General features: G+C 41.3%; 2 protein-coding genes and 1 pseudogene across 2 annotated transcripts; 1 reads left to right on the forward strand and 2 right to left on the reverse strand.

The window, feature by feature from the left end:
• Positions 1-3,758: 3,758 nt before the first annotated feature.
• LOC112628361 (prostaglandin E synthase 3-like) lies at positions 3,759-8,801 on the reverse strand. The gene is made up of 3 exons (XM_025391123.1): positions 8,778-8,801; positions 4,847-5,257; positions 3,759-4,747 (listed from the first exon to the last, which is right to left on the reverse strand). The coding sequence occupies exons 1-3, from the start codon at positions 8,799-8,801 to the stop codon at positions 4,550-4,552; spliced, it is 633 nt and encodes a 210-aa protein (XP_025246908.1). The 3' UTR covers positions 3,759-4,549.
• Positions 8,802-9,054: 253 nt separating this feature from the next.
• On the forward strand, positions 9,055-10,382 carry RNASE10 (ribonuclease A family member 10 (inactive)). The gene has a single exon (XM_025392604.1). The coding sequence runs from the start codon at positions 9,055-9,057 to the stop codon at positions 9,700-9,702; it is 648 nt and encodes a 215-aa protein (XP_025248389.1). The 3' UTR covers positions 9,703-10,382.
• A 13,523-nt stretch (positions 10,383-23,905) lies between these two features.
• On the reverse strand, positions 23,906-25,025 carry LOC112629286 (annotated as a pseudogene).
• Between the last annotated feature and the right edge of the window lie 912 nt (positions 25,026-25,937).

A 25,937-nucleotide genomic window follows, 5' to 3' on the forward strand; every position in this document is an offset into this window, starting at 1 on the left:
TCTTTGGGACCCACAACAGAGACTAATTCCTTATTAGAAAAGCATTGCTCAGTATTCTTTCCCTTCTGCTGTTCCCATGTCTCACATCCCAAGAGAGACCTCATACCTGCAAAGCCTCCATCCCACAGCTGAGCTGGATTCTTACATCCAGTCAACTGGAGCAGCAGCAATTGAAGAATTAAGGAAAAACTCATGCGTACACAGTGTAGCAAGACCCTAACCATTACTGATTCTTCCAAACCACTGGTTCTCAACCACGTCACCAGATCCAACCTTTCATAGCAAACATGTTGTTTCCCTTTTACTGTCCTGAAGTGTAATTCATAGATAACATAACACATTTACACACATAAACCCAGGCAATCTATTCTGTCTGAGCACTCAAACTATTGCTCTAACAAATATCTTCTTTCACTCCTGCATTATGTTTTTCCTCTCTACTGTGTCTTTACTATCAACAAACAAGCTATTATTTCCCCCATCTTAAAAACAAACAAAACAAAGTTAAAAAAAAAATCTTCTCTTGACACTGTCATCCAGTCTCATGACTTCAGATACACAACCATATGCTGATATGTCTCAAATTTATATTTCCAGACTAGACTCTTCTGAACTCCGGATTGCTATATCTACTATGTCCAACTACCACTTGACATCTCAACTTGCAGTTTTCTTTTTTCTTTCTTGTTTTTTTTCCTGGTTTTTTTTTTTTTTTTTTTTTTTTTTTGGAGATGGAATGGAGTTTTGTTTTTCTTGCCCAGGATGGAGTGCAATGGTGCAGTCTCGACTCACTGCAACCTCCATCTCCCAGGTTCAAGTGATTCTCCTGTCTAAGTCTCCAAGTAGTTGGGATTACAGGTGCCCTCCACCAAGCCTGGCTAATTTTTGTATTTTTAATAGAGATGGGGTTTCACCATGTTGGCCAGGCTGTTCTTGAACTCCTGACCTCAAGTGATCTGCCTGCCTCGGCCTCCCAAAGTGTTGGGATTATAAGCCTGAGCCACCGTGCCCGGCCAACTTGTAGTTTCAATAGACATGTTGAACTTAACATCAACATGGGGTTGAGTTGGGTGGAGGAAGATTGCAAAGATACACATCAAAATGTAAATAACAGTAGGATGAGGGTCTTGTGTGTGTATTTGTGTGTTTCTATATACTATTATGTAAAACTTCTATAATGAGCATTAACACTTTGAAAAACTTTTTATTTTGAAATAATTATAGATTCACAGAAAGTTGCAAAGATAGTATAGAGAGTTCCCATGTACCCATCATCAGTTTTCCCCAGTGGTTTTATCTCAAAGAGTACAATATCAAAACCAGGAAATAAACATCAGTGTGATGTGTGTGTGTCTGTGTGTGTGTGTGTGTGTGTGTGTGTAGTTACAAGTCATTTTATTATCTGTTTATTCCTGTAACCACCACTGCAATCAAGATACAGAACTATTCCATCACCACAAAGATCTCCCTGGTGATACCTCTTTGTAGTCACACATATATCCCTATCCCAATGATCCTTGCCCCAGGAAACTATGAATCTGTTCTCCATGTTATGTAAATGGAATCATACAGTACATGGCTACTTGATGATACATTTTTTTCACTTAGTATAATGCCCTTGAGATGCATCTAATTTATTGTGTGTATCAATAGTTCATTCCTTTTTACTGCTGAGTCATACTCCATGGTACATGGTTTGCTTAACATGTCACCCACTGAAGAACATTTGGATGGTTTTCAGGTTTTGAATATTATGAATAAAACTGCTATTTTATTTCTGTACAGGTTTTTATGTGAAAATATGTTTTCATTTCTCTGGGTTAAATGCCAAGGAGTGCAATTGCTGGGTTGTATGGTAAGCACACACGGTTAGAAGGAGTAAGTTACAGTGTTCACTAGCACAGCAGGATAACCATAGTTATCAAAAATTTATTGTATATTTCAAAATGGTTAGAAGATTTGGAATGTTCTCAACATAAAGACATGATAAATGCTTGAGGTAATGGATATCCCAATTACTCTGATTTAATCATTGAACATTGTATGAATGTATCAAAACCCCACAAATATGTACAACTATTATGTATCAACAAAAAAAGGAATCTGACAAACTATTTTACAGAGTGGCCATAACACTTTATATTTTCACTGTTAATGTATGCATATACCCAGTTTCTCTGCATCCTTGCCAGCAATTGGTATTTTCGCTGTTCATTCTTTCAGCCATTCTGATAGATACGCAGTGGTATCTTGTCACTCCAGATCTCTGAAGTTCTCTCTGCAATTCTGTCCTCTCTGGTACTGTGCTCTGTGAACTCCAGTTGCCTTGGCTTCTTTGGTCTCCCAATTTTATCTCCTCAGCTCAGGAAGACTGGCAGACTCTGCCTGGGTCTCCCTGTCTGTGCCACAGCCTGAAAACTCTTTCTAGGAAATAAACTGGGAGAATTGTAGGGTTCAGTTTTAACATCAATCTTTTCTACTGCTATCTCTTTACACCTATCTATCTGTCTACCTATCATTTATCCACCATCTACTTATTTATCTGTCATAAATTTTTCTTAACTGCAAGTCAGGGGTTTTAGTATCAGAACTGCTATTAGTTATCTGTAGCATTTGGGATATTAACTTACTTGAGCCACTTCTTTATTTGTGAAATGAGGGTCATCCTATATCAGCCTTCTCATAATTCCTTCTATAAGATTCCAGGATACTGGTTGACTCTTCTAGAAGATCCAGTGAGCAGTGTTGGTAGCCACGGTCCTTAGCATGTGCTATTTCTAAACAGAAAATGATATTGATTGGGTGGGTAATGAGCATGTGTTGGTAATCACTATGTAAGAGCAATAACAACAACAACTACTACATTTAGCCTTTTACATGCAGTGTCTTATATAATATTTACAACAGCCCTGTGAAGTAAGTGCTACTATTATCCAAATTTATTCATTTTTTATTTAAACTGTTTTTAGTATTATAAACCATTTTATGTCCAAGAACGATTCAAATTTAGAAGATGAGAAAACTGTAGCCTAGAAAAAGAAAAAAAAAAAAAAGAAAATAAAAACCTGTCCGGTCTAAAGGTTATACTTATACAGACTTAGATTCTTTCTTTATATTGAATTAAAGGTTAATTTCAAATGATCTCTAGCAGTAACAAAACACTTTAGTTATAAAGAAGCAGGTGATGTGTGGTTGCTGAATCCATTACCCCTGCTGACCTTAAACTGCTACTGGGCTCAGTGAACAATTCTTGATTTTCTTTTCACATTGCAAATAGACCTCACCAGAATAAATGGGCAGAATAGACACCAAAGAGGGATAGCACAAGCAAATGTGAGGGTGAAATGCAGTAAGTGCCTTGAGCAAGGAAGTGCTCAATACTGGTAGTTGGTGTTAGTGTTCTTATTGTGAATTATAAACACCAGCACTGCAAAAAGTCAGCCCAGGAGACTTTGTAACTCACAGAGGTGGCTCCTAGACCACCATTTGAAAACTTCTGCCTGAAGGACTAAGGAAAACATCTTCTTTTATTTTTATTTTTTATTTTTGTATACCACAGTTTAGGAAAACATCTTAAAAGATCGTGTCTATGTCTACAGAGGTTTTTTAATAGTGCTTTAACAGTCTCCAGGGTGATTTTATTTTTTTTAATTTATTTGTTGTTTTTTTAAAAGGACAGCCAATAAGTCTTCCAACAGTTTATTAGACAGAATGTAGACATTTAAACCCCCCCCGCCCCCCCCCCTTCATGAACATAAACTGAGGTTTTCAGCCCTGGCATAAGCTGAATCAAAAAAATAAATAAATAATCCAATAGTGTATTAAACATTTTTCACTCATTTGCCATACTTGACAGTGCAAATACAAATCTGGTCTAAATGTACAGACTCTTAAGCAACAATGTACAGCTTTCTTCGTCCTCCACGCTAAGAGATATAAAAGCTTAAGGGTCAAACAATACCAAATGTATAGGCTTCAAAAACCATCTAAGTTAGGGCATTTTCTAGTTTTAGCTAAGATACACACTTACATAGAATGATGTGAAGGAAATTTTTTGAAAAATAAATTTTAGTGGAACAATCCTGAAGGGTAACACCAGAGGAATAGCAGGTTACCAGTAAGGTGTCAGCCAATTTGTTCCAGCCACTTTTGAATCCATGTTCTATAATCTAAAATTTAGTTCTCTTTCCCTAAGCTGAGAGCTTCCTATCATGTCAGTATCTATGTTATGAAGAAAAGGAGACTTAGGTGAGATGTATGTATTTATCACAACAGCTGCATCAATTGCCTAGGACCTCAACAGCTTCATGAAAGTCTGGGAAATGTTCATGCATAAGGTTATTGCCTTAGCTGACTTAAAATTGCCCCATACAATGGTACATATCAACCCTTAGTGAAGCCTTTTAAAAAACAAACAGGTTGAAAAATGGGTTAAAGTAGGCAAATACAACATCTGCCTTTAGAGCTATCAACTCAGGAATTCTCTCAATTAGGAAATCTTGCAAAGAAGTTATTTTCTTTCTCAAAATCCAAGTGATGACAATATTCCTTACTCCAGATGTGGCATTTTTTCATCATCACTGTCTTGTGAATCATCATCTGTTCCATCTACTTGTGGTAAATCTACATCCTCATCCCCACCCATGTTGTTCATCATTTCAGAGAAATGATCAAAATTAGACATGTCTTCATCTGAATCATCTTCCCAGTCTTCCCAATTATTGAAGTTGACACTAAGCCAATTAAGCTTTGCCCTTTATTTTGTTAACCTTGGCCATGACTGGCCAGATTCCCCTTTTCGTAAACAACATAAAATTGATCTGTCCGTTCTTTCATGCTTGGAATCATTTGGATCAATACAGTGAAAAAGATCAATTCCATTTAAATGCTTAAAATTATCACTTCCTCCGAGACACCTGAATGTAAGTTTGGATTTTTCAAAATTTACATTAACATCCTTACTGTCTTCAACACAAAATTCAATGAAGACATAGCCCCTTCGATCGTACCACTTTGCAGAAGCAGGCTGCACTGTGAACGGGGCAGGGAGACGGACGAACGGGTGGGCGGGCCTCTCTGGTGGCGGCTGCTGGTAGGGAGTCCGCTTCTCTCTAGCGGCGACTCCGCGTTTTCTCCCCGGTCCCGGCCTCTTCTCGCTTCCCTCAGGCAACGGCGACAGCGGCGTGCTCGACCTCGGTCCCCAGAATGCACCGCGCGGAAAGAGCGGCTCCTCCCGTCGGGGAGAAGAGGAAAGTGTCTCCAGGATGATTTTTAAAATATTATCTCATAATGTCAATTTTTGCTCAAGAAGTGAACCTTAGGATCAACATTGTAACCCTCCTGGTTTTATTCACCCAGACTATAGGGACTGATAAGGATAGTGCTGCTTTGGATAGTCTCCTATCTAGGGCTAAATGATCAGATTTGCAAAATCTGGATATTTTTATGGGAATGTGATTATCGGCTGGGGGAATGGAAAGAGGGAGTAGAGAGTGAACAACTGGAATAAAGGTATAGGTAAAGATATGTGAAAACTCATGATTGACTCAAATACTCTAAATCTTGTCATAATACACTTGTAAAGTGTGAAAAGCAAAATAATTATGTTGGAGAGATGGCCAAATAAAGGCCAAAGATCTTGACACTGCAGAAATTATAGGAGAGAATTAAAGGAAGTACATGTGTACATGTAGCAAATACAAGAAAAGACTAAACTTGAAACTCATGCACAAGATCAGGCTGCATAAACCACAGGATAGTGGGTGTAACTCAGGAGCAGAACAATTGATCCATGAAACAAAACTGTCTGCAATTTCCCAGGCTGGAGACATTTCCTGTCTTGGATGTCTGGATCTATCTCAGTGCCCAGATAGCCTCACTTCAAAGTGTTTATGGGAACAGAAACAATTGGCTGAGTGTGTTTGATCAGTGCTAGGCGGAGGAAGTGAAAAAGGGGGTGGGTTTAGGAAGTAAGTATGTGTTTAAGAGCAGGTGGACCACCGAAGATAACCACTTTTCTTCAGACTAGCAGCCAGGGCACTGCTCAGGAAGACTAGCAGCCAGGGCACTGCTCAGGAAGAAGGAAACCCTGGGAGGAAAGAACTTGGGGAAAGAGAGGACACAAGAATCTCTGCAGCTTCTTAGGTATGTAGGTAAGTCACAGAGGTGTTGGGTGCCTCAAGAAACAACATGGAGCTGCTCTCTCTTTTTAAAAATAAATACTTTTTAAAAAATATTTTCAACTTTACAGAAAAATTGCAATAATAATTCAGGGAACTCATGAATATTCTTTATCCAGATACATTATTTTTTTAAACTTCCCTTATTTATTTATTTATTTAGAGATAGATTCTCACTCCAGTTGCCCAGGCTGGGGTGTAGCAGTTGGATCGTGGCTCACTGCAGCCTCAACTTCCTGGGCTCAAACCATCCTCCCACCTCAGCCTGCCGGGTAGCTGGGATGACAGACACACACCATGCCAGGCTAATTTTTTTGAATTTTTTGTGGAGACAGGGTTTCACCATGTTGCCCAGGCTGGTCTCAAACTCCAGGACTCAAGTGATCTGCCTGCCTCAGTCTCCCAAAGTACTGGAATTGCAGGCATGAGCCACTGCGCCCAGGCTCCCCTATTTATTTTTTATCATTTTCTTTCTCTCTCTGTAAACACACACATGTATACACATCCATATATCTATATTCTGAAGCATTTGAGAGTATATTGCATACGTTGTGCTCTTTTCCTCCTTCATATTTCAGTGTGCATCTGCTAAGAAGAAGGATCTTTTCTTAAATAATCAAGGTACAGTTTTACATTCAGTATATCAAACACATATATACAGTGGTTCTCCCTACCCAGCTTCAGTTACCCATGGTCAACTATGGTCTGAAAATATTAAATGGCAAATTCTAGAAATAAACAATTCATAATTTAAAGTTGCATGCTGTTCTGAGTAATGTGATGAAATCTCTCACTGTCTCACTGCATCCTACCTGGGATGTGAATCATCCCTTTGTCCAGTGTATCCATGTTGTAGACACCACCCAGCCATTAGCGACTTAGTATCCATTATCAGATGCACCATCAAGGTATCTCAGTGCTTGTGTTCACCTAACCCTTATCTTACCTAATAATAGCCCCAAAGTGCAAGAATGATGATGCTGGCAATTCAGATATTCAAAAAGAACCCGTAAAGTGCTCCCTTTAAGTGAAAAGGTGAAAGTTTCTCAACTTAATAAGGAAAGGGGGGGAAGCATATGCTGCAATTGGTAAAATCTACAGTAAGAAAGAATTTTTATCTGCAAAATTTGAACAGTACATTGTTATAATTGTTCTATTTTATTAGTTGTTGTTAATACAGATTGTTTAATTTATAAATTAAACTTATGTAGATATCTATGTATAGGAAGAAAACAGTGCATATAGGGCTTTAGACATTCACTGGGGTCATGGAACATGTTCCCTGTGGATGAGGGGGACTGCCATAATACTCTTATCTACTACAGAGATTATAATTTTATCAATTGCCTCAATAATGTTCTTCATAGCAATTTTTTTTTTTTTTTTCTGGCAGGGAATGTCTCTCTTTGTTAAGGGGATGAGACTGGCCTAGCAGGACGAAGATGCATGCTCAGCTCTCCTTAGGATCTTTTTGTTTTTTTTTTTTTTGAGACAGAATCTCATTCTGTCACACAGGCTGTAGTGCAGTGGCACCATCTTGGCCTTCTACTGGGTTCAAGCAATTCTCGTGCCTCAGCCTCCTGAGTGGCTGGGACTACAGGTGTGTGGCACCATGCCGGCTAATTTTTGTATTTTTAGTAGAGATGGGGTTTCACCATGTCGGCCAGGCTGGTCTTGAACTCCTAACCTCAGGTGATCCACCTGCCTCAGCCTCCCAAAGTGCTGGGATTACAGGTATGAGCCACCAAGCCTGGCCTCCTTAGGATCTTTATGAGTAAGGGAACCCGCAGCAGGTCAATTGTTTGATTTTCTTTGGTTTCATTCTTATTCCATTTCTTCCCTGAGAGTACAAAGTTAATCAGCAAGACTACCCAGGTGTTAAGAGATCTTTAGTAGTAGAAGGAATCTGTCTTGACAAGATACAGCTTCAGCAGGGGCCTGAGATGTAAAATTGGACATCTTCCCTCCAGCCTCGGCTTAGGAGTAAGAATGGTCTGTGGTACTTTTTCTATTCCTTTTTATCTTTTGTGGAGAAGGTGGGTAGCAAGAAGAGTAATAGATACTTGAATGAGCAAAAGCAAATTTGGGATAAAAATAAAGAGCTGGTATTCTGTGGTAAATCTAGTCCTAGGTTGAGAATAAGGCTTTCTACAAGAATTTCCCTAAAGGAGAGTGTGACACTGTACATACTTGTCTTCTCAATCATTCTCTGGTTATTTGGAACGAATTTCTGTTTAAGAATCAATTGATGTCAGGAGCATGGTGGCTCACACTTCTAATCCCAGCACTTTGGCCAAAGTGGGATGATTAATTGACCCCAGGAGTTCGAGACCAACCTGGGCAACATAGCAAGACTCGTTCCAAAAAAAAAAAAAAAAAGAGCTGGGCATGGTACTGTGTGCCTGTGATCCCAGCTACTTGGGAGGCTGAAGCAGGAGGATCACTTGACCCTGGGAGATTGAGGCTTCAGTGAGCTATGATGGTGCCACTGTACTCCAGTCTGGGTGACAGAGCAAGACCCTGTCTCAAAAAGGAAAAAAAAAAAAAAAGAATTGGTTGATATCAACTTTCCTCACTGATTTACCATATGTAAATTACCCCAGAACTGCTTCCCCTGGTCATCTTCCTAGTCTTCAAGAGAAGGAACATGAGGAAACTTCCACATTTTATTACACAGCAACAGGGAATGTGGTGGGGAAGAACAAGAGAAATGGGAAAGGAAAGAGAAATCACTGCCTTGAAGAGGGTAATGTGGAGAAGGGAGAGGAGACCCCAAATACAATGCTGTAGGGCTTAGGGAGACTACAGTCTCTACTGGAGCCAATTTTGATCTCAAAGTCATGTTCTTCCATTTCCCGCTTCCTCTCCAGGCAAAATGAAGCTGAATCTGGTGCAGATCTTTTTCATGTTGCTGATGCTGATGCTGGGCCTGGGGATGGGCCTGGGGCTGGGGCTTCAAATGGCTGCAGCAGTCTTGGAGGAGAGTGATCAACCGCTCAATGAATTTTGGTCCAGTGACTCACAGGACGAAACTGAGGCCACTGAGGAGGGAGAGGGCACCCAAACCACAGAAACGCTGGTACTTGGCAACAAAGAAGTGGTGCAACCTGGCTGGCCGGAAGATCCCATCCTCAATGAAGATGAGGTTGGAGGAAACAAGATGCTCAGAGCCTCGGCTCTCTTTCAGAGCAACAAAGACTATCTTAGGCTTGACCAGACAGATAGAGAATGCAATGAAATGATGGCACACAAGATGAAGGAGCCCAATCAGAGTTGCATAGCCCAGTATGCATTCATCCACGAGGATCTAAAGACAGTCAAAGCTGTCTGTAACAGTCCTGTCATTGCCTGTGAGCTCAAGGGGGGAAAATGTCACAAAAGCTCCCGACCTTTTGATTTGACATTGTGTGAGCTGTCCAAACCAGACCAGGTCACTCCTAACTGCAATTACCTAACTTCTGTTATAAAAAAGCACATTATTATAACCTGTAATGACGTGAAACTCCAGTTACCAACTGGATAATGAAGCAACTCATCATCTTTTTACTCTTCACCTTCTCCTGTTCCTCTTCCTTTTTTACTTCTTCTTTCGCATGTAGTTCTCCTGGTCTTAGGTATTATGCAGATGTAATTCTTCCTTGCCTTGTGGGTCACCCAACTTGCATTTTGTTCCTAGGATTACAGATGGTAGAATAAGGTGATGATGCCTCGTTTCTCTCAGCTCTCCGTCTCTCCTTTGCCTTACCCTGGAAAGGAGTAAGTGAAGAGCTGCTGTAGTCCCTACTGTAATCCTGGCCATCGATTTGTCTCCTTTTCTAAGTTTGTCTCTGGATGTGGACTGGAAGAGTTTAGTGTATCCTTTACCCATGTTCTTCCCTGCTACCCACCCTGAGCCTCTACAACAATCACATAACACTCTTGGGTTTTGCACAATTGCACTTCTGTGTTGTGGATGCAGTTAAAGTGATTCTATCCGTGACGGCTTCTGGAGGACCATGTGGATCAGGCTTCCTTTTCTGAGCTGGCAAAAATTTAGGGACTAGGTTTGGGGGTCTGCTGGGGAGGTGGTATGCTGCTGTAGACCAAGATAGAACATGGGCTGGAGCAAGGATAGAACTCTTTTTTCTTGACCCTTCACTGCCCTTTTCTCTTTCTTCCCATCTTTTACTACCAGCCTCCTTGCTTTGCTTCTTGTTTTTATCTCTTACCTTTGCTTTTGTCCTTTGCTTCATTTCTTCGTTTATTTTTCCTGTTTTTCTTTTTTTCTTTTCTTTTTTTTTTTTTTGAGACAGAGTTTCACTCTTGTTGCCCAGGCTGGAGTGCAATGGCTCGATCTCGGCTCACCACAACCTCAGCCCCCCGGGTTCAAGCGATTCTCCTGCCTCAGCCTCTCGAGTAGCTGGGATTACAGGCATGCGCCACCACGCTCAGCTAATTTTGTATTTTTAGTAGAGACGGGGTTTCTCCATTTTGGCCAGGCTGGTTTCGAACTCCTGACCTCAGGTGATCCACCCACCTCGGCATCCCAAAGTGCTAGGATTACAGGTGTGAGCCACTGCGCCCAGCCTTTCCCTTTCCTCTTCTTTTTCTTTTTGGGCCTTCCCTTTTCTTTATCTGGGTCCTTTTAGAGATTTAGTCAGCTGATACTGATCACTTATGCTATGTTTGTCCTATAGTCAGTCATGTAAGCAGATGTTAGTCCTATAGTCAGAGTCTGGCACAGGGAGTTGGAAGAGGGTGGGTCAAGAGAGTGAGAAAAAGAGAGAGGAAAAGAGAGAAAGGGAAAGTGAGAGTGAGCAATCTTTTGAATTATGTCCAGAAGCAGAATAGTGCTTATATTAGGTGCCCAGTAGATGTGGAATGAATGGGATAAGAGACAGGCTTTTTCTCATTTAGCATTATTTCCGCTTTCTTGCTCTAAAGAACAAGAAAGTTGGTGAAAGAATAATTTCAGCAGAGAAGGTATCACACTTAATCAAGGAGAAGAGAAGCTGTGTGGCTGGATACGTAGAAGATGCAAGTGGCTGCCCTCAGCCTATTTCCTGTAAATTCAAATGAGAAATAGTGTAGTTAGTCATGCTTAGGGAGGAGAGGAATCTGAGAACATAGCTGTAAGGATTCACTGTGTGACTGGATTTTGAGATTTCCTTCCCTTAGAGTTTTTCTCTGCTTCACATTCCTAGACTATTATAGACCAAGTCAGGGACATACGTAAATGGGAGACTGAAGAGAAGAACGGTTTGCTTTACTCTGACCTGGCTTGCATTTTTCTGTTCTTTCTTTCTTTATTCTCCAGTTTACTTTATTCTTCCTGTTTTCACAGACAGGCAACCACTCTAGTAACCTCCTATACTTCCCTGATTCAATATATCCCTTATACCTCTGACTCACTTCCAGCAATAACCTCTTAGGAACAGTGTTGTCTCCCAAGTAATTCTAATAATAGTGGACAGGAAGTATGTGTCCATCTTGGGCTACCCTGATGTTTTAGAGGTGGTGATGAAGTGGTGAAAGGTGATGACTCAGCCAAGGCAGATTCCTGAGGGCGAATCCCTGTCTGGGGAAAGAGACAAAAGATTATCTAAGGCAAGGGAGAAAAAAATGAGAAATGGGATGGGAAGAGGGGAAAGAAGAATAGGCGTCAGAGAAAATCGGCCATGTTAGTGATCTGTCTGGTAGGTGAACCAAGGATTTAGGAATGAAATGTGAAAGGTCTCCATTGTATGGAGTGAATTATCAAGAGAATGGAATTAGCCAGGGATTAAAGCCTGTATTCTGTAGTATTCTGATGTGGCTCCATCCTCTTCAGGTTCCCTCCAGCTTCTCTCCCTAAGGGTTCCGGTGCTGTTTGATGAGTATGCTCATCTCCTCCAGGTCTTCACTTTGGGCAAATCTCAGTGGTCATGTGTTTTTTTGTTTTGTTTTGTTTTCATTTTTCTGTTTAATCTGACCATGTAGACTATCTCAGGAAAGCATTTACAAAATACAGGCCTCTAGTGGCTCAAGCAGGAAAATATAGCTTCCATGGCTGATAATAGGGTGACAAGGCATTGTGGGACCTCACCTCCCAGGGACAGAAAATTAACTCACTGTAGCTCAAATTCTGCCTCATTCACAAGACTTTTGCCAAGTCTTCTAATTCCAATGTCGCTTCCTCTCTATACTTCCAGGATCTATGTTGAGCCCATATGACAGATCCCCAGTCCCTTATCTACAGTACCCAAATCTCTAAAGCTCTGAAAATGGAAAGTTTTTTTTTCAAAGTGGCCCCCAAACTCATTTAGATATGACACCTGACTAGACTGACAATGTGAGGCTATTTATCTTCTTTATTTATGCTATGTGACCATTACATATTTCACTGTGGTTGTATCACTGTGTTTTATTATGAGTAGGCCCTTCTAAGAGTGTGTTAGTCATATATGATATAAACATACACACTTTAACATACAATGGTGCTTTTTAAAATCTGAAAATGTTGGCCAAAATGTATTGGCCCCAAAAGTTTCAAGTAAGAAATTGTGGGATCTATATATAACTATTTAATTAGCCCTTAATTAATTTGAGTATACCATATATGATCCTAGTTAGGCCACTAGCATCTTTGTGGAAGGATCTGTATTATAAGTTTCTTCTATATTCTTCTTTGACACATTTATTAATCAATGACTATCTACTTATTGGCCAAGGGATGTCTCCTCTGCTGTTTGGAAGACACTCAAATATTGTCTTCAGAACACTCTGTACAAGTTTTTGGTCAGGTGTGATGGCTTATGCCTGTAATCCTAACACTTTGGGAGGCTGAGGTGGGAAGAACACTTAAGCCCAGGAGTTCAGGACCAGCCTGGGCAACACAGGGAGATCTCATCTCTACAAAAAATATAAAAATTAGCCAGGCGTGGTGGCACATGCCTGTGATCCCAGCTATTTGGGAGGCTGAGGTGGGAAGATTGCATGAGCCCCAGAGATTAAAGATGCACTGAGCTATGATTGCACCACCGCACTCCAGCCTGGCTGACAGATTGAGACCCTGTCTCAAAAAAAAAAATGTGTTTTAAGTTGTTCTGAACTTTGCTGCTTATTAACATTACTGGCCAGGCATGGTGGCTCACGCCTGTAATCCCAACACTTTGGGAGGCCGAGGCAGGTGGATCACCTGAGGTCAGGAGTTCAAGACCAGCCAGGCCAACATGGCAAAATCCCATCTCTACTAAAAATACAAAAATTAGCCCGGCATGGTGGCGCAAGCCTGTAGTTCCAGCTACTCGGGAAGCTGAGACAGGAGAATCATTTGAACCTGGGAGGTGGAGGTTGCGGTGAGCCAAGATTGCGCCATTGCACTCCAGCCTGGACGACAGAGCAAGACTCTGTCTCAAAACAAGCAAACAAACAAACAACAACAAAACATTACCTTGGGGAGTTTAAATTTTTTTTAATTAAAAACAATTCCAGGGCCCTCTTCTAGCAATATTGGTTATTTAATTAGTCTGAGTTGGAGCCTAGACATCAGGTGGGGTCCAGGCATCTTGGAGCCTACCAGTTTTTCTGTGAATTAATGTTTCAAAACTGTTAACAAAGATGTTGAACTGCTCAGGTTATTAACTAATCTGATGTGGTGTGCTGTAGGAGAAAAGAACCAATTCTTGGGATAGATGTGAGAATATCTCAGCTTTGCCCCTCGAAAAAAACCAGTTGTGACTCTGGGAATTGCCCTCAGCTCTCAGAATCTGAGGTTTCTTATCAGTAAAGTTAGATAATGATCATACCTATTTTATAGGGTTGTTGTGAGGATTAGATGAGATTGAACAGCCCACGGTAGGGTTCAGTGAATGGCAGCTGCATTTGGTGGTGATGTTGCAGGGCTCACTGCCCATGGTATTTTGACGGAGTCCTTCTGGAAGCTGCACTGTAACACGAAGGGCAAGACCGTCAGCACAGGTTTGAGTTTCAGGTTGTTGGCAGTATGCAGATATGTGGGATCTTTTTAAATTTCATTCCTTGGATGGCCACAAAATTTATATTCTAGGGCCAGTAGAGTCCTTAGACTTGAGCAAGCAGGGCCACTGCCCTCAGGGCTCCCCTATACTTTGGAGTGCCTTCCACATAGGAAGTTCCCCCGCTACAGTATCTGGGACTGGCTGAGGTTGCCCTGCTATAGTATCTGGGACTGGCTGAGGCCAGCAGCCATGTGGTTAGGTTGCTCTGAGCTTAGCCTGGATCGGTGTGGGCCCGGGTCCCATTTCTCCCCTTTGGAGCACTGTCTCCCCACTGCCATGTGTGATCAACTGGGTGCCACAAAAGAGTTCTGAGATTTGGTCAGGCATGGTGGCTTATGCCTGTAATCCCAACACTTCGGGAGGCTGAGGTGGGTGGATCACCTGAGGTCAGGAGTTCGAGACCGTGCTGGCTAACGTGGTGAAACCACGTCTCTACTAAAAATACAAAAAAAAAAAAAAAATGCTGGACGTGGTGGCGGATGCCTGTAATCCCAGCTACTTGGGAGGCTGAGGCAGGAGAATTGCTTGGACCTGGAAGGCGGAGGTTACAGTGAGCAGAGATCTCACCACTCCTCTCCAGCCTGGGTGATGGAATGAGGAGGCTCTGTCTCAAAAAAAAAAAAAAAAAAAAGGAGTTCTTAGACTTGCACCTAAGAGGGTCCTTCTGGGGCCCTAAGGCCAGGGCCTGGTTCCAGGAGGGGGGCCTGGTAAATGGATTTCTCCTTCTGGCTGGTGTGGTATTTTTTTGTGTGTGAGATCACCAGAGTGGACCATCAGAAAGGTGCTAACACTTGATTTTGGATGATTCAAATATATCCTGGACACAGGATGCATCCAGGACTCTGGGCCACCGGTGACCATTTACTACTGATCTTAAGGCTTGAGCTGCATGTGTGGAGGCTTTTGCTGTTTTGCTGGCTTTTGCTAATTCTGGTCTATAGCACCCAGGGGTAGTAGCAGTACATGTTCTTACCCTGTGAACTCCCCACTGCTGACACGCAAACAATTACTTCATTCCTTTTGTAAGATACATACCATGTGGAGGTGTGGAGTGACTACTCCTGTCTTCTGTAAGGATTTTGAGACTCTGCTCCTCAGTGCCAATGAGGAATTTCTTCTTTTTTTTTTTTTTTTTTTTTGAGAGGGAGTCTCACTCTGTCGCCTGGGCTGGAGTGCAGTGGCACCATCTTGGCACATTGCAATCTCTGCCTCCCAGGTTCAAGCAATTCTCTGGCCTTGGCCTCCCAAATAGCTGGGATTACAGGCGCATGCCTGGCATGTACAGCTGGACATGACACCATGCCTGGCTAATTTTTGTATTTTTAGTAGAGACGGGGTTTCACCATGTCTGTGTGTGGATACATACAGGCCGGTCTGTATGTATCCTGGCCTCAAGTGATCCACCCACCTTGGCCTCCCAAAATGCTGGGATTACAGGCATGAGCCACCGCTCCCAGCCCCAGTGGGGCATTTCCTATCAATGTTCTCTCTTGCCTCCAACTGGTAGGTGATAACATGCTCTCTTGGGTTGGTCTTAATCTGTGCAAGATGAAGGATAATCACTCCTTGCATGAACGGGATGCTTTTTTCACTCTGCTAACAGGTCCCTTGCTGGTGGCGATGTGTGGAAGGTAGGAATGTGATTAGTTGTGAAAGAGGTCATGTTCTAGGAATGCAGTAATTATGGCTTAAAAAGTTCAAGAGAAAATATGATTAGAAGATATGTTTTATGTTTATACTACAAAATTCCAAATGGCAAATTCTACATTGCCTGAAAATTAATCATCATTCTCATTTTCTTGCATATTCTGGATAAGACTTGCATATTCTGGATAAGACTTGCATTTGTGATCATCATCAACAATGTAAAGTAATAAAGTAACCTTTGAGAGAGTCATTGGGAGTTGGTATTTAGGCCATACAGTGGATAATTCCCTGTCATGGGTAACACTATAACCGGCATTAAATGGCACTAGGAAACTACAGAGGCAAGAAGATACAAATTGTTTCAATTTAAATAGGTTTTGAAGAGCTGTAGCAGTGCTATACACTTTTTTCTTGTGGTTGGAGACATGAAATTATTCAAGAATGGTACTTTTCACAATAAAGAGCATGAAGAAATGATTCCTAGATTTAACAGGAAGAGATGATATCTGGACACCCCAGAGAATCTCCATATACACTGATTGGACAATATAGAAATATATATAGTATCTCTTCTTTTCTCATTATTCTAAAACTTCATTGACAAATCATGATACTTCACTTGAGCTCATAAATTTTGTAATATATTTAAACATGAAACAGTTTATATAGATAGGGCCCTCTTCCTCACCCTTCCGCCAAAAAAAATTTAGCCCAGGGCCACACACAGTAGAGGCAACTCTGGTTGTGGCTGTATCCAAGGTAATGTCTCATGTGTTATGTCCTTATTAGGCCCTCGACAAGAACTCACCTCCTTGCCTCCCTCAAGTGCTCAGTCTACCAAGCAGGGTAGACTCAGTTAGTTCTTTTCAAGCCTTCTCCTTCCCATGGAATGAAGTTACGTTATCCAGCAGAGATTCATTGCTGGTGGGGTCAAAAGGAACTCCAGGGCACAGAGTTGCTGTCATTTTCAGCAATGCTTTGATTTAGTGTGGAATTTGTTGATGTTCCTGCCTGCATTCCCTGTATCCTACCCGTAGACCTGCCTTTCTCTCCTCTTCACATTTTTGCACTGGGCTGCACTTCGTTTTCAGAAAGTGGTTCACATCCCGGAGATGTCACTTCCAGGAGCAGCTGGGCTGATTCTTTATAAGAATTATGATTCAGAAACCAGGTAAAGTTTGGATTTAGGGGAAAGGTAAGGGGAAGAGGAAAATGGTGGTATTAAGGCTAAGCAACAGGGGCAATGAGGGAAATGTGAGTCTCATGTTGAGACCTAATAGTCCATTTACCTATGGAAATAGGATTTCAGGAGGTACTGGGATATCCCAGTGTTTGAAAATGTCAGCTCGCCAGCACTAGCATGAGGTTAGTGTTTGGAATTATATCCTTCTAAACTTATTGCATAATCCTATACACAAGGATATAAAATTATTAACTTCAAATAATGGAATCTTCAGCACATTTATAAGGTGACAAGAAGAAGAGAAAAAAGCAAAATAAGCCTTATTCTATGAATGCTTTTGCATGCGTTTGGCACTGTGCTACCTACTTACTGAGTACACAGTCATTAAAACAAAACAAAACAAAAGAAACAGGCTTTGCAACATATCCACAAATGAGATCCAGAGGGGAAAATTGTGATAGGAAGAAGGAAGGCGATGTGATTAGAGCCAGCCCTGGGAACTGCGCTGGAAAGCTGGTCTAGCTAAGGACCAAACATACAGCAAGCAACCGTATTAGAAGACTGGGGTTAAAATGATATATTTGTAAGGTTGAGAACAGTTGATACATACAGATCTCCCTTACCAGGGAGGTGCAGCCATCCCGCAGCTGCTGACTGTTCCCTGTCAAAAATTCACAGGTGCATTCTTCTCCAGAGCATAGCCTCCAGCCTATGGGGGTCTCCTTGTTGACAATGCCTAAAAGGTTATGTCCTTCCCCAGGAGTAGCCCACAGCCAATGACTGGCTGATATGGATGTGTAAGAACTTAGACCTCTTACCTCAATCTTATGGCATCTGTCATGTTTTAGAGCTCCCCATGGGGTCAGGCTTGAGACGAACCTTTAGCTAAAATCACTTCTTTGTTTAGCTTTTTACGTACAGGTTTCTCCTAAGAGCACTCCTTCAATAAATCACTAACTCAAGAACATGCTCTAAGGAAGGAATAGGGAATTCATTTTTCTTGAAGCCCTCCAAGAGCTGAAGGTCAAGGGCCCAGGTTGGAGATCAGTTCAGGCAGGTGGGCAGGGTAGACTCTAGAATGTTAGGATAGCATAAGGTTAAGCACATGGAATCTGGAACTTCAACTGAAAGTTCCAGAACTTTCATTGAAATTGTACTTCTAACATTTACTAGCTTATCTTAGGTAAGTAACTTCGATTGAAGATTCCAGAACTACATTAAAATTGTAGTTCTAACATTTACTAGCTTATCTTAGGTAACTTCTCTGGTTATACCCAGTAGAACTAACACAATGCCTTGTGCATTGTAGGTGTTCAATGTGTGTATATCTAGTTGAATTCACAATTTTTTTTTCTTTTTTTTTTTTTTTACGTAGCCTATTCTCATACATTGACTAATATGCCTTTTTTTTTTTTTTTATAGAGTCTCGCTGTGTTGCCCAGGCTGGAGTGCAGTGGCACAATCTCAGTTCATTGCAACCTCTGCCTCCCTGGTTCAAGCGATTCTCATGCCTCAGCCTTCCGAGTAGCTGGGATTACAGGCACCTGCCACCACGCCAGGCTAATTTTTGCATTTTCAGTAGAGACGGGCTTTCACCATGTTAGCCAAACTGTTCTTGAACTCCTGACCTCAGGTGATCTGCCTGCCTTGGCCTCCCAAAGTGCTGGGATTACAGTGCCACTGTGCCCGGCCATGACTTGCTCTTCCCTGGTCCAAATATTCTGGTCCCTGAATCAGTGATGTTTTCATTACACTATGTTTCCAACTTCCTTTTTCTAAATCTAAATTTAAAAAATGTTTTAGCCTGGGCATGGTAACTCATGCCTATAATCCCAGCATTTTGGAAGGCCAAGGCAGGAGGATCACCTGAAGTCAGGAGTTCAAGACCAGCCTGGCCAACATGGCGAAACCCTGTCTCTACTAAAAATACAAAACAATTAACCATGCGTGGTGGCACATGCCTGTAATCCCAGCTACTTGGGAGGCTGAGGCAGGAGAATCGCTTGAACCCCCGAGGCGCAGGCTGCAGTGAGCCAAGATCGCACCACTGCATTCCAGCCTGGGCGACAAGAGCGAAACTCAGTCTCAAGAAAAAAAAAAAAAAATCTTTTAGAGATGGGGGGCTTTCTATATTGCCTAGGCTGGCCTTAAACTCCTGGCCTCAAGCGATCCTGTTGTCTTGGCCTCCCAAAGTGCTAGGATTACAAGAGTGAGCCACTGCACCTGACCTTTCTTGATCTGTGGTTAGTTGGCCATCTGTCATCAACATCTGAGACTACAGAAGCTCTTGATGAGAGCTTCATGTTTTTTAGCTATTATGGTGGCCTTAAAATGTGTCCACACCGTCACTAATGCTCTTCCCTTCAAAAGGTGAGCTTAGTCTCTCTCTCCTTCAGTGTGACTGAACTCAGTGAGAGAATCTGCTAGAAATGAATTCACTTCCAATAAACAGAATGTGATCAAAGTGATGGCATGCCTCTTCTGAAATAAGTCCAAAAAAGGATTTGGCTTTCTCCTTGCTCTTAAGCTCACATCACTTGCTCTGGGGGTAAGCTAGGTGCCACATCATGAGAACACTCAAGCAGCACAATGGAGAGACCCATGTGGGAATTGAGGTCTTCTGCCAACACCAGGAAGGAATTAAGACCTCCTCCCAAAGGTCATGTGGGTGAGCCATCTTGCAAGCAGCTCCTCTAACCCCAGTCAAACCTTCAGATGACTGCAGCCCTAGCTGACATTTTTACTGCAAGCTTATGGGAGACCCTGAACCAGAACCTATCAGTTAACCTTCTTCTAAACTCTTGACCTTTAGAAACTGCAACATGATACATATTTGTTGCTTTAACTGCTAAGTTTTAGAGTAATTTGTTTCACAGCAATAGATAATATAGTTATGAAATGCAAGATTTTCTGGTCTGGAATGGCTCATTGTAGTGTTTTTTCCATCTCTCCACTTATATCATTTTTTCTTTATCTAGTAACTAAAGAATTATTTTACTTCCTCTCCCCTTCCCCATCCCCAGGCTAATAATTGACCTACTAACTTAGTTAAAAACCATAGACTGTTTATCATTTTAGGACATTTATAAGCTTATGAAATGTATTTGCTTATCCAGTTATCTCCAGGAATATTAAAGATTACTGCTTATTCTGATTATTTTAAGTTCCTCACATAGAAAAGAGACACTATTTAACGTTGTCATGGGTTAAGGTACTAGGCTGGTAAGAATACATGCTGATACATACGCTTCCTAGAGGGCAATTTGATAATATGCAGCAAAAGTGCTTAATATATATTTTTTAAATCTTTGGCCCCAGGATTTTACTTTTCATAATTTATCCTAAGGAATCAATTTGGCAAATGCATAAAGTTGTATGAATAAGAATGTTCATCATAGCATGATTTATAATGGTAAAAGTAAAAAAATTCTAAGTGTCCAACATCAGGGATTATTTAAATAAATAGTAGTTTAACAATGAAATAGTATTCAATCCCTAAAGGGATAATAAAGGCCTAAATTTGTTGACATGAAAGAATGTAGATGAATTCAGTGAAAAAAATTTATGGTGTATTTATTACGGTTTCATTTTGTGAAAATACATGCCTACCTTTGTAAATAAAGTTCTATATATATTTTTTCTAATGTATATTTAACTTTCTTATACATGCATATATATATGCATGTAAAAAATCCTGGAAGCATAGATGTCAAAATGTCATCGGTGGTTAACTTTCAGTGATGAGATTTAGAGCAATTTTAATTAATTCATTATTTTCAAATTTATTTGTATTTTCTAATGTTTTTCCTAGTGATTTAATGACTAAAAAGAGCAATACAATTCATTGTAAAAAATTAGGAAAATACAGACGAAAAAGGACAAAGTCATGGTCAAATGTAGTCACACTATTTAAGATTAATCACCCTTGGCCGGGCGCGGTGGCTCAAGCCTGTAATCCCAGCACTTTGGGAGGCCGAGACGGGCGGATCACGAGGTCAGGAGATCGAGACCATCCTGGCTAACATGGTGAAACCCCGTCTCTATTAAGAAATACAAAAAACTAGCCGGGCGAGGTGGCGGGCGTCTGTAGTCCCAGCTACTCAGGAGGCTGAGGCCGGAGAATGGCGTGAACCCGGGAGGCGGAGCTTGCAGTGAGCTGAGATCCGGCCACTGCACTCTAGCCTGGGCTACAGAGCGAGACTCCGTCTCAAAAAAAAAAAAACAAAAAAAAAAAAAACAAAAACAAAGATTAATCACCCTTAATATTTAGGTGCATACTTTTAGTTTTCTATGTGCAAATATACATACAAACATGTATATGTTAAAAAAAATTGGAATCAAATATGATTTACAGGGTTGCTGTATCATTCTCAACTGTAATTTTAAACGTTTGAAGTAACATCAATCTCACAGAAAAACTGCAAGTACAACACAAGTAACTCTTTTTTAATTCCGGAACCGTTTGAGAATAAGTTACTGAATGCGCCTCCACTCCTGAATACTTTGGTGTGCCTTTCTTGTAACAAGGATATTCTCATATATAACTATCAAAATCAGGACATTACTGTTAACATTTACATTATGCTACCATCTAACTCAGACTCTACTCAAATTTTACTATTTGTCTCAATAATGTTCTTTAGAGCAAAAAGATCCAATCAGAATCATGTGTTTCATTTAGTAGTCATGTCTCTTTATTCTCGTTGGGTATCATACAGTTCCGTAGGCTTTCTTAGATTCATGACTTTGACTCTTTTGAAGATTCCAGTCCAGTTATTTTGTAGAGTGTCTCTCAATGTGGGTTTGTCCTGATTAGATTTAGATTCTCCATCTTTGGCAGAGGTGTCACAAAAATGGTGCATGTTCTTCCCACTGCATCCTCTAAGTTTCAATTCAATTTCAATTTAAGCCATTTTTGATTATGTTTACTTTGTTCACCTGATTAAAATGAAATCTGCCAGCCTTCTCTACTGAAGTTATTATTTTTCTCTTTGGAACTACTCAGTATTTTGTAGTGGATGCATTTTGAAACTATGTAAGTATTTCAGCTGGGCCCGGTGGTTCAGGTCTGTAATCCCAACACTTTGGGAGGCTGGGGGTTTGGGAGAGGGTGCAGATCAACTGAGATCAGGAGTTTGAGACCAGCCTGGCCAACATGGCAAAACCTCGTCTCTACTAAAATTATAAATATTAGCTGGGCGTGATGGCAGGCACCTGTAGTTGCAGCTACTCAGGATGCTGAGGCAGGAGAATCACTTGAACTTGGGAGGCGGAGGTTACTGTGAGTCGAGATTGCCTCACTGCACTCCAAACTGGGTGACAGAGCAAGACTCCATCTCAAAAAGAAGGAGAAGGAGGAGGAGGCAGTAGGAAGGAGGGAGAAGGAGAAGGAGAAGAAGAGGAAGAAGGAGGAGGAGGAGGAGGAGGAAAAGAAAACTATGTAGGTATTTAAATCCTTATTGTATTTTAAAAGTATCCATTTATTTATATAAGTATGGATTCATGGTTTCTATTTTATTCACTGAGTTATAATTTGTCCCAGATTAGCCAGTGGAAGCTGTTTTATAGGGCTTCTATGTGTTTTTGATGTATCCCTATTCCTCCTCCTCCTCCTCCTCCTCCTCCTCTTCTTCTCCTTCTCCTCCTTCTTCTTCCTCCTTTTCTTCTTCTTCCTTCTCTCTTCTTCTTCTTCTCTTTGCTCTGTTGTCCAGGCTGGAATACAGGGGTGTGATCATGGCTCACTGCTTTCAAACTCCTGGGCTCAAGCAGTGCTCCCACCTCACCCTCTTGAGTAGCTGAGACTACAGGTGCGCATGACCATGCCCAGCTAATGTTTTCTTTCTTTTCTTTTCTTTCTTTCTTTTTTCTTTCTTTTCTTTTCTTTTTCTGTAGAGACAATGTCTCACTATGTTGCACAGGCTGGTCTCTGAACTCGGCCTCCCAAAGTTCTGAAATTACAGGCATGAGCCACCATGCCCAACCTCCCCATCATTATTTAGGTAGTTCTTTGCTTTTAGAAACTACAAGATGGCCCAAGCTCATTTTATACTTTCCTTCTCCTGGAACCAGTCGTTTTTCTAAGGTGAGCTGGTTGTGTTTAGTGATGAACAGTATTTTGCAACCTGGATCTGGGTGCTAGGTAGTGCTCATTGCTGATGGGGTGAGAGAGCTCTAAGGCTGTCTCAGTGGACATAGTTGGGAATGTGGCAAATAGCCAATCACACACACACTCACACTCACATGTATTTGCATGTATTTTCTCTTTTTTCTTTTCTTTTCTTTCTTTTTTTTTTTCTTATGAACCTTTTTTATTTCTCTTATTTTTGAGAAAATCTGATCCTTCTGAACCTTGAATAAAGATTTCAAATCTATATGCAGCTACGCATAGGCATTATTGTTTTGCGTATGGAAAAATGAGGGTTCAAGTCATAGAAATATATGATGGCAGAGCAGTGAGGAAATCCTGGGCTATTTTCTAACATGATAGAATAGGGTTTCAGACCTCTTGAATTCAGCAGGGATGTAATTTACAAGTAATTACTCCCTTGAAAATCAGAGTAACCACACTTGTAGTGAAATTCATTCCTGATGGTGCTTGCTGCATTCCATTCTGGTGCTGGAAGCTGGACTGGAGACCGACCATGTTCCTTCAAGGATCCTCAGCAATGTACAAGGGAAGCTCCTTTCTGAGGGAACTGTGCTTGCATGTAGACCTTCACAGTAGTGCAACATAACTTCTCAGAGATCAACATGCCACCATTCAGTGAACCTGGGAATTTCAAGAGGAGGCCAAGTGTCAGCACAGCGGCTACTGAAGGGCAATGCCTGCTTCTTAGGGAAGGCAGTAACTCACTAGAAGCAGGCCCTTCAGATCCACAGGTGGACTGAAATGAGGATTATTACTCAGCCAGAAAGGACTGGTTGAGTGATTGGAAGGTACGATGGGTCATCATCCTCTTGTTTAATAGCAACATATGGGATTTCCTGTCCCTGGGAGTCTGGCAGAGCAGAGCACCCAAAGTACAAGTGGTGACCTGGCCACTGATGTGCAGTTTCCCATAGATCTCATTAAATCTGGCCACAAGGGCAGGCACATCCTTCACTTTTCCTTCACTTTGGCCAGCACTTCCTCTGAGAATTCATGTCTTTTAACAAATTTTAATAAATTTCCTTCTGCAGCATTTTTTAGTATCTCTATCAGGGTTTCCAACATTATTTGACTGGACATAGATTATAATAGTTAAATTAGTGCAGGCTATGCTTTCTGGATTCATGATTTGAGAAAAAAATGGACATAGCTTTTGCCACCTGGTTCTGATTCAGAGTTCACGCCACAAAGAAATGGGATGCTTTCCTGGAGAGAACCTGTCCTTTGAGTAGGGCTTCTTCTCTTAATGTAGAACAGATTTTGAAAGACTCAGGGCTATTCAGTTTGTAGCAAACTGCAAAAGTAAGAACATAGGTATCTTTGGTGAATTTCACACTTTGATTTTTCATCTCTATCAATACTTCCAAAGCACTTTTATATTTGCCTTTGACAACTAACATATCCATCAAAATATTGAATGATGTGGACTCTGAGAAGGAACCTCATAAATGCTGGTCTTTCATGAGCTCCTGAAGATCCAACCCATAACACAGACTTATGACAAATGGTCCAAACTTATACTCCTCCAAAGTGATATTTCCGTTCTCTGCATGGTACCTGTAAATGACATTTTTAGCCAGCTTCACATGGTCCTGGGACCCACACAAATGAAGTAAGGTTATCGACTCCTCCTTCAAGATGAGCTTGTCAATTTTTCTTCCAAATTTCTAAAATAGGTTTCTTTAGTGCCAGGAAGATTACATGCAACAGCCACCTTCTTATGCTGAAATTCTTTTAATTTCACAATACTATCTGTAAGTAGGTATCTGTTAGCAGCCACAGGCAGAGCTGGAACCTCCCACCCCAGGATACACTGAAATCTGCAGTACTTGCAGAAGAGCTCGATTCAAGGGCCTAAGTGCAGCAGCCATACTCACATGTATTTTCTTTATGTAACTATATTGAAAATCATACATTTATACCAATATCTCAATTCAAATCCAACCCCACAACCTCATATTAGGTTTTCTCTTTCCATATTTGTATCTTAATTTTCTCATTTATAACTTTTTGATTTGTACATTTCTTCTCCCATATTCTTTAATATAGTTGCTTATTCCATCCATCTTCAGTATGTAACCAATCTCACCTTGCTGCTGTCGTTCCCCCTCCCATGTGGATGCCCTTTACCCACTCTGGCTCTGACACTCTGTGCCAGGGCTGCCCCTCTACATAGGTGTCCGCCATTTGGGCCTGGATATCTCACACTAGGCAACCCCTCTGAGTGGATGTCTCCTTTACTTGCTCAGGCTGTGACTCTGCCAGCTGGGTTCCTCTCTCAGCCCCCTCAGACATCCCCCACCATGGACACATCTTCATCTTTCTTGGGTTCTGACTTCTTATTCCCATGCCAGACGGCCCCTCCTCATCAATGTCTATGACCTTGCTCTACCCCACCTGGTGGCTTTAGGACTAAATTGTTTAGAAAGGGAAGGAAGGGAAAGAGGACTTATATCTTTTGAAAATTCTGTTATATAATAGAATTTTCCACATTGTTGAGTAGTCATTAAAAAGTTTTACTAGATATATTTTATTCTATTAATGTAATGTGATAATTATTTAAGTATTCCCTCTTTTGAACATTAAGGTGATTTCCAAGCAAAAGTAATTTGGGCCACGCGCTGTGGCTCATGCCTGTAATCCCAACACTTTGGGAGGCTGAGGCGGGTGGATCACAAGGTCAGGAGTTCGAGACCAGCCCAGCCAACATGGTGACATCCCATCTCTACTAAAAATACAAAAATTAGCCGGGCGTGGTGGTGACTGCCTGTAATCCCAGCTAC

Source organism: Theropithecus gelada, chromosome 7b (genome assembly GCF_003255815.1).
Source record: "Theropithecus gelada isolate Dixy chromosome 7b, Tgel_1.0, whole genome shotgun sequence".
NCBI lineage: Eukaryota > Metazoa > Chordata > Mammalia > Primates > Cercopithecidae > Theropithecus > Theropithecus gelada.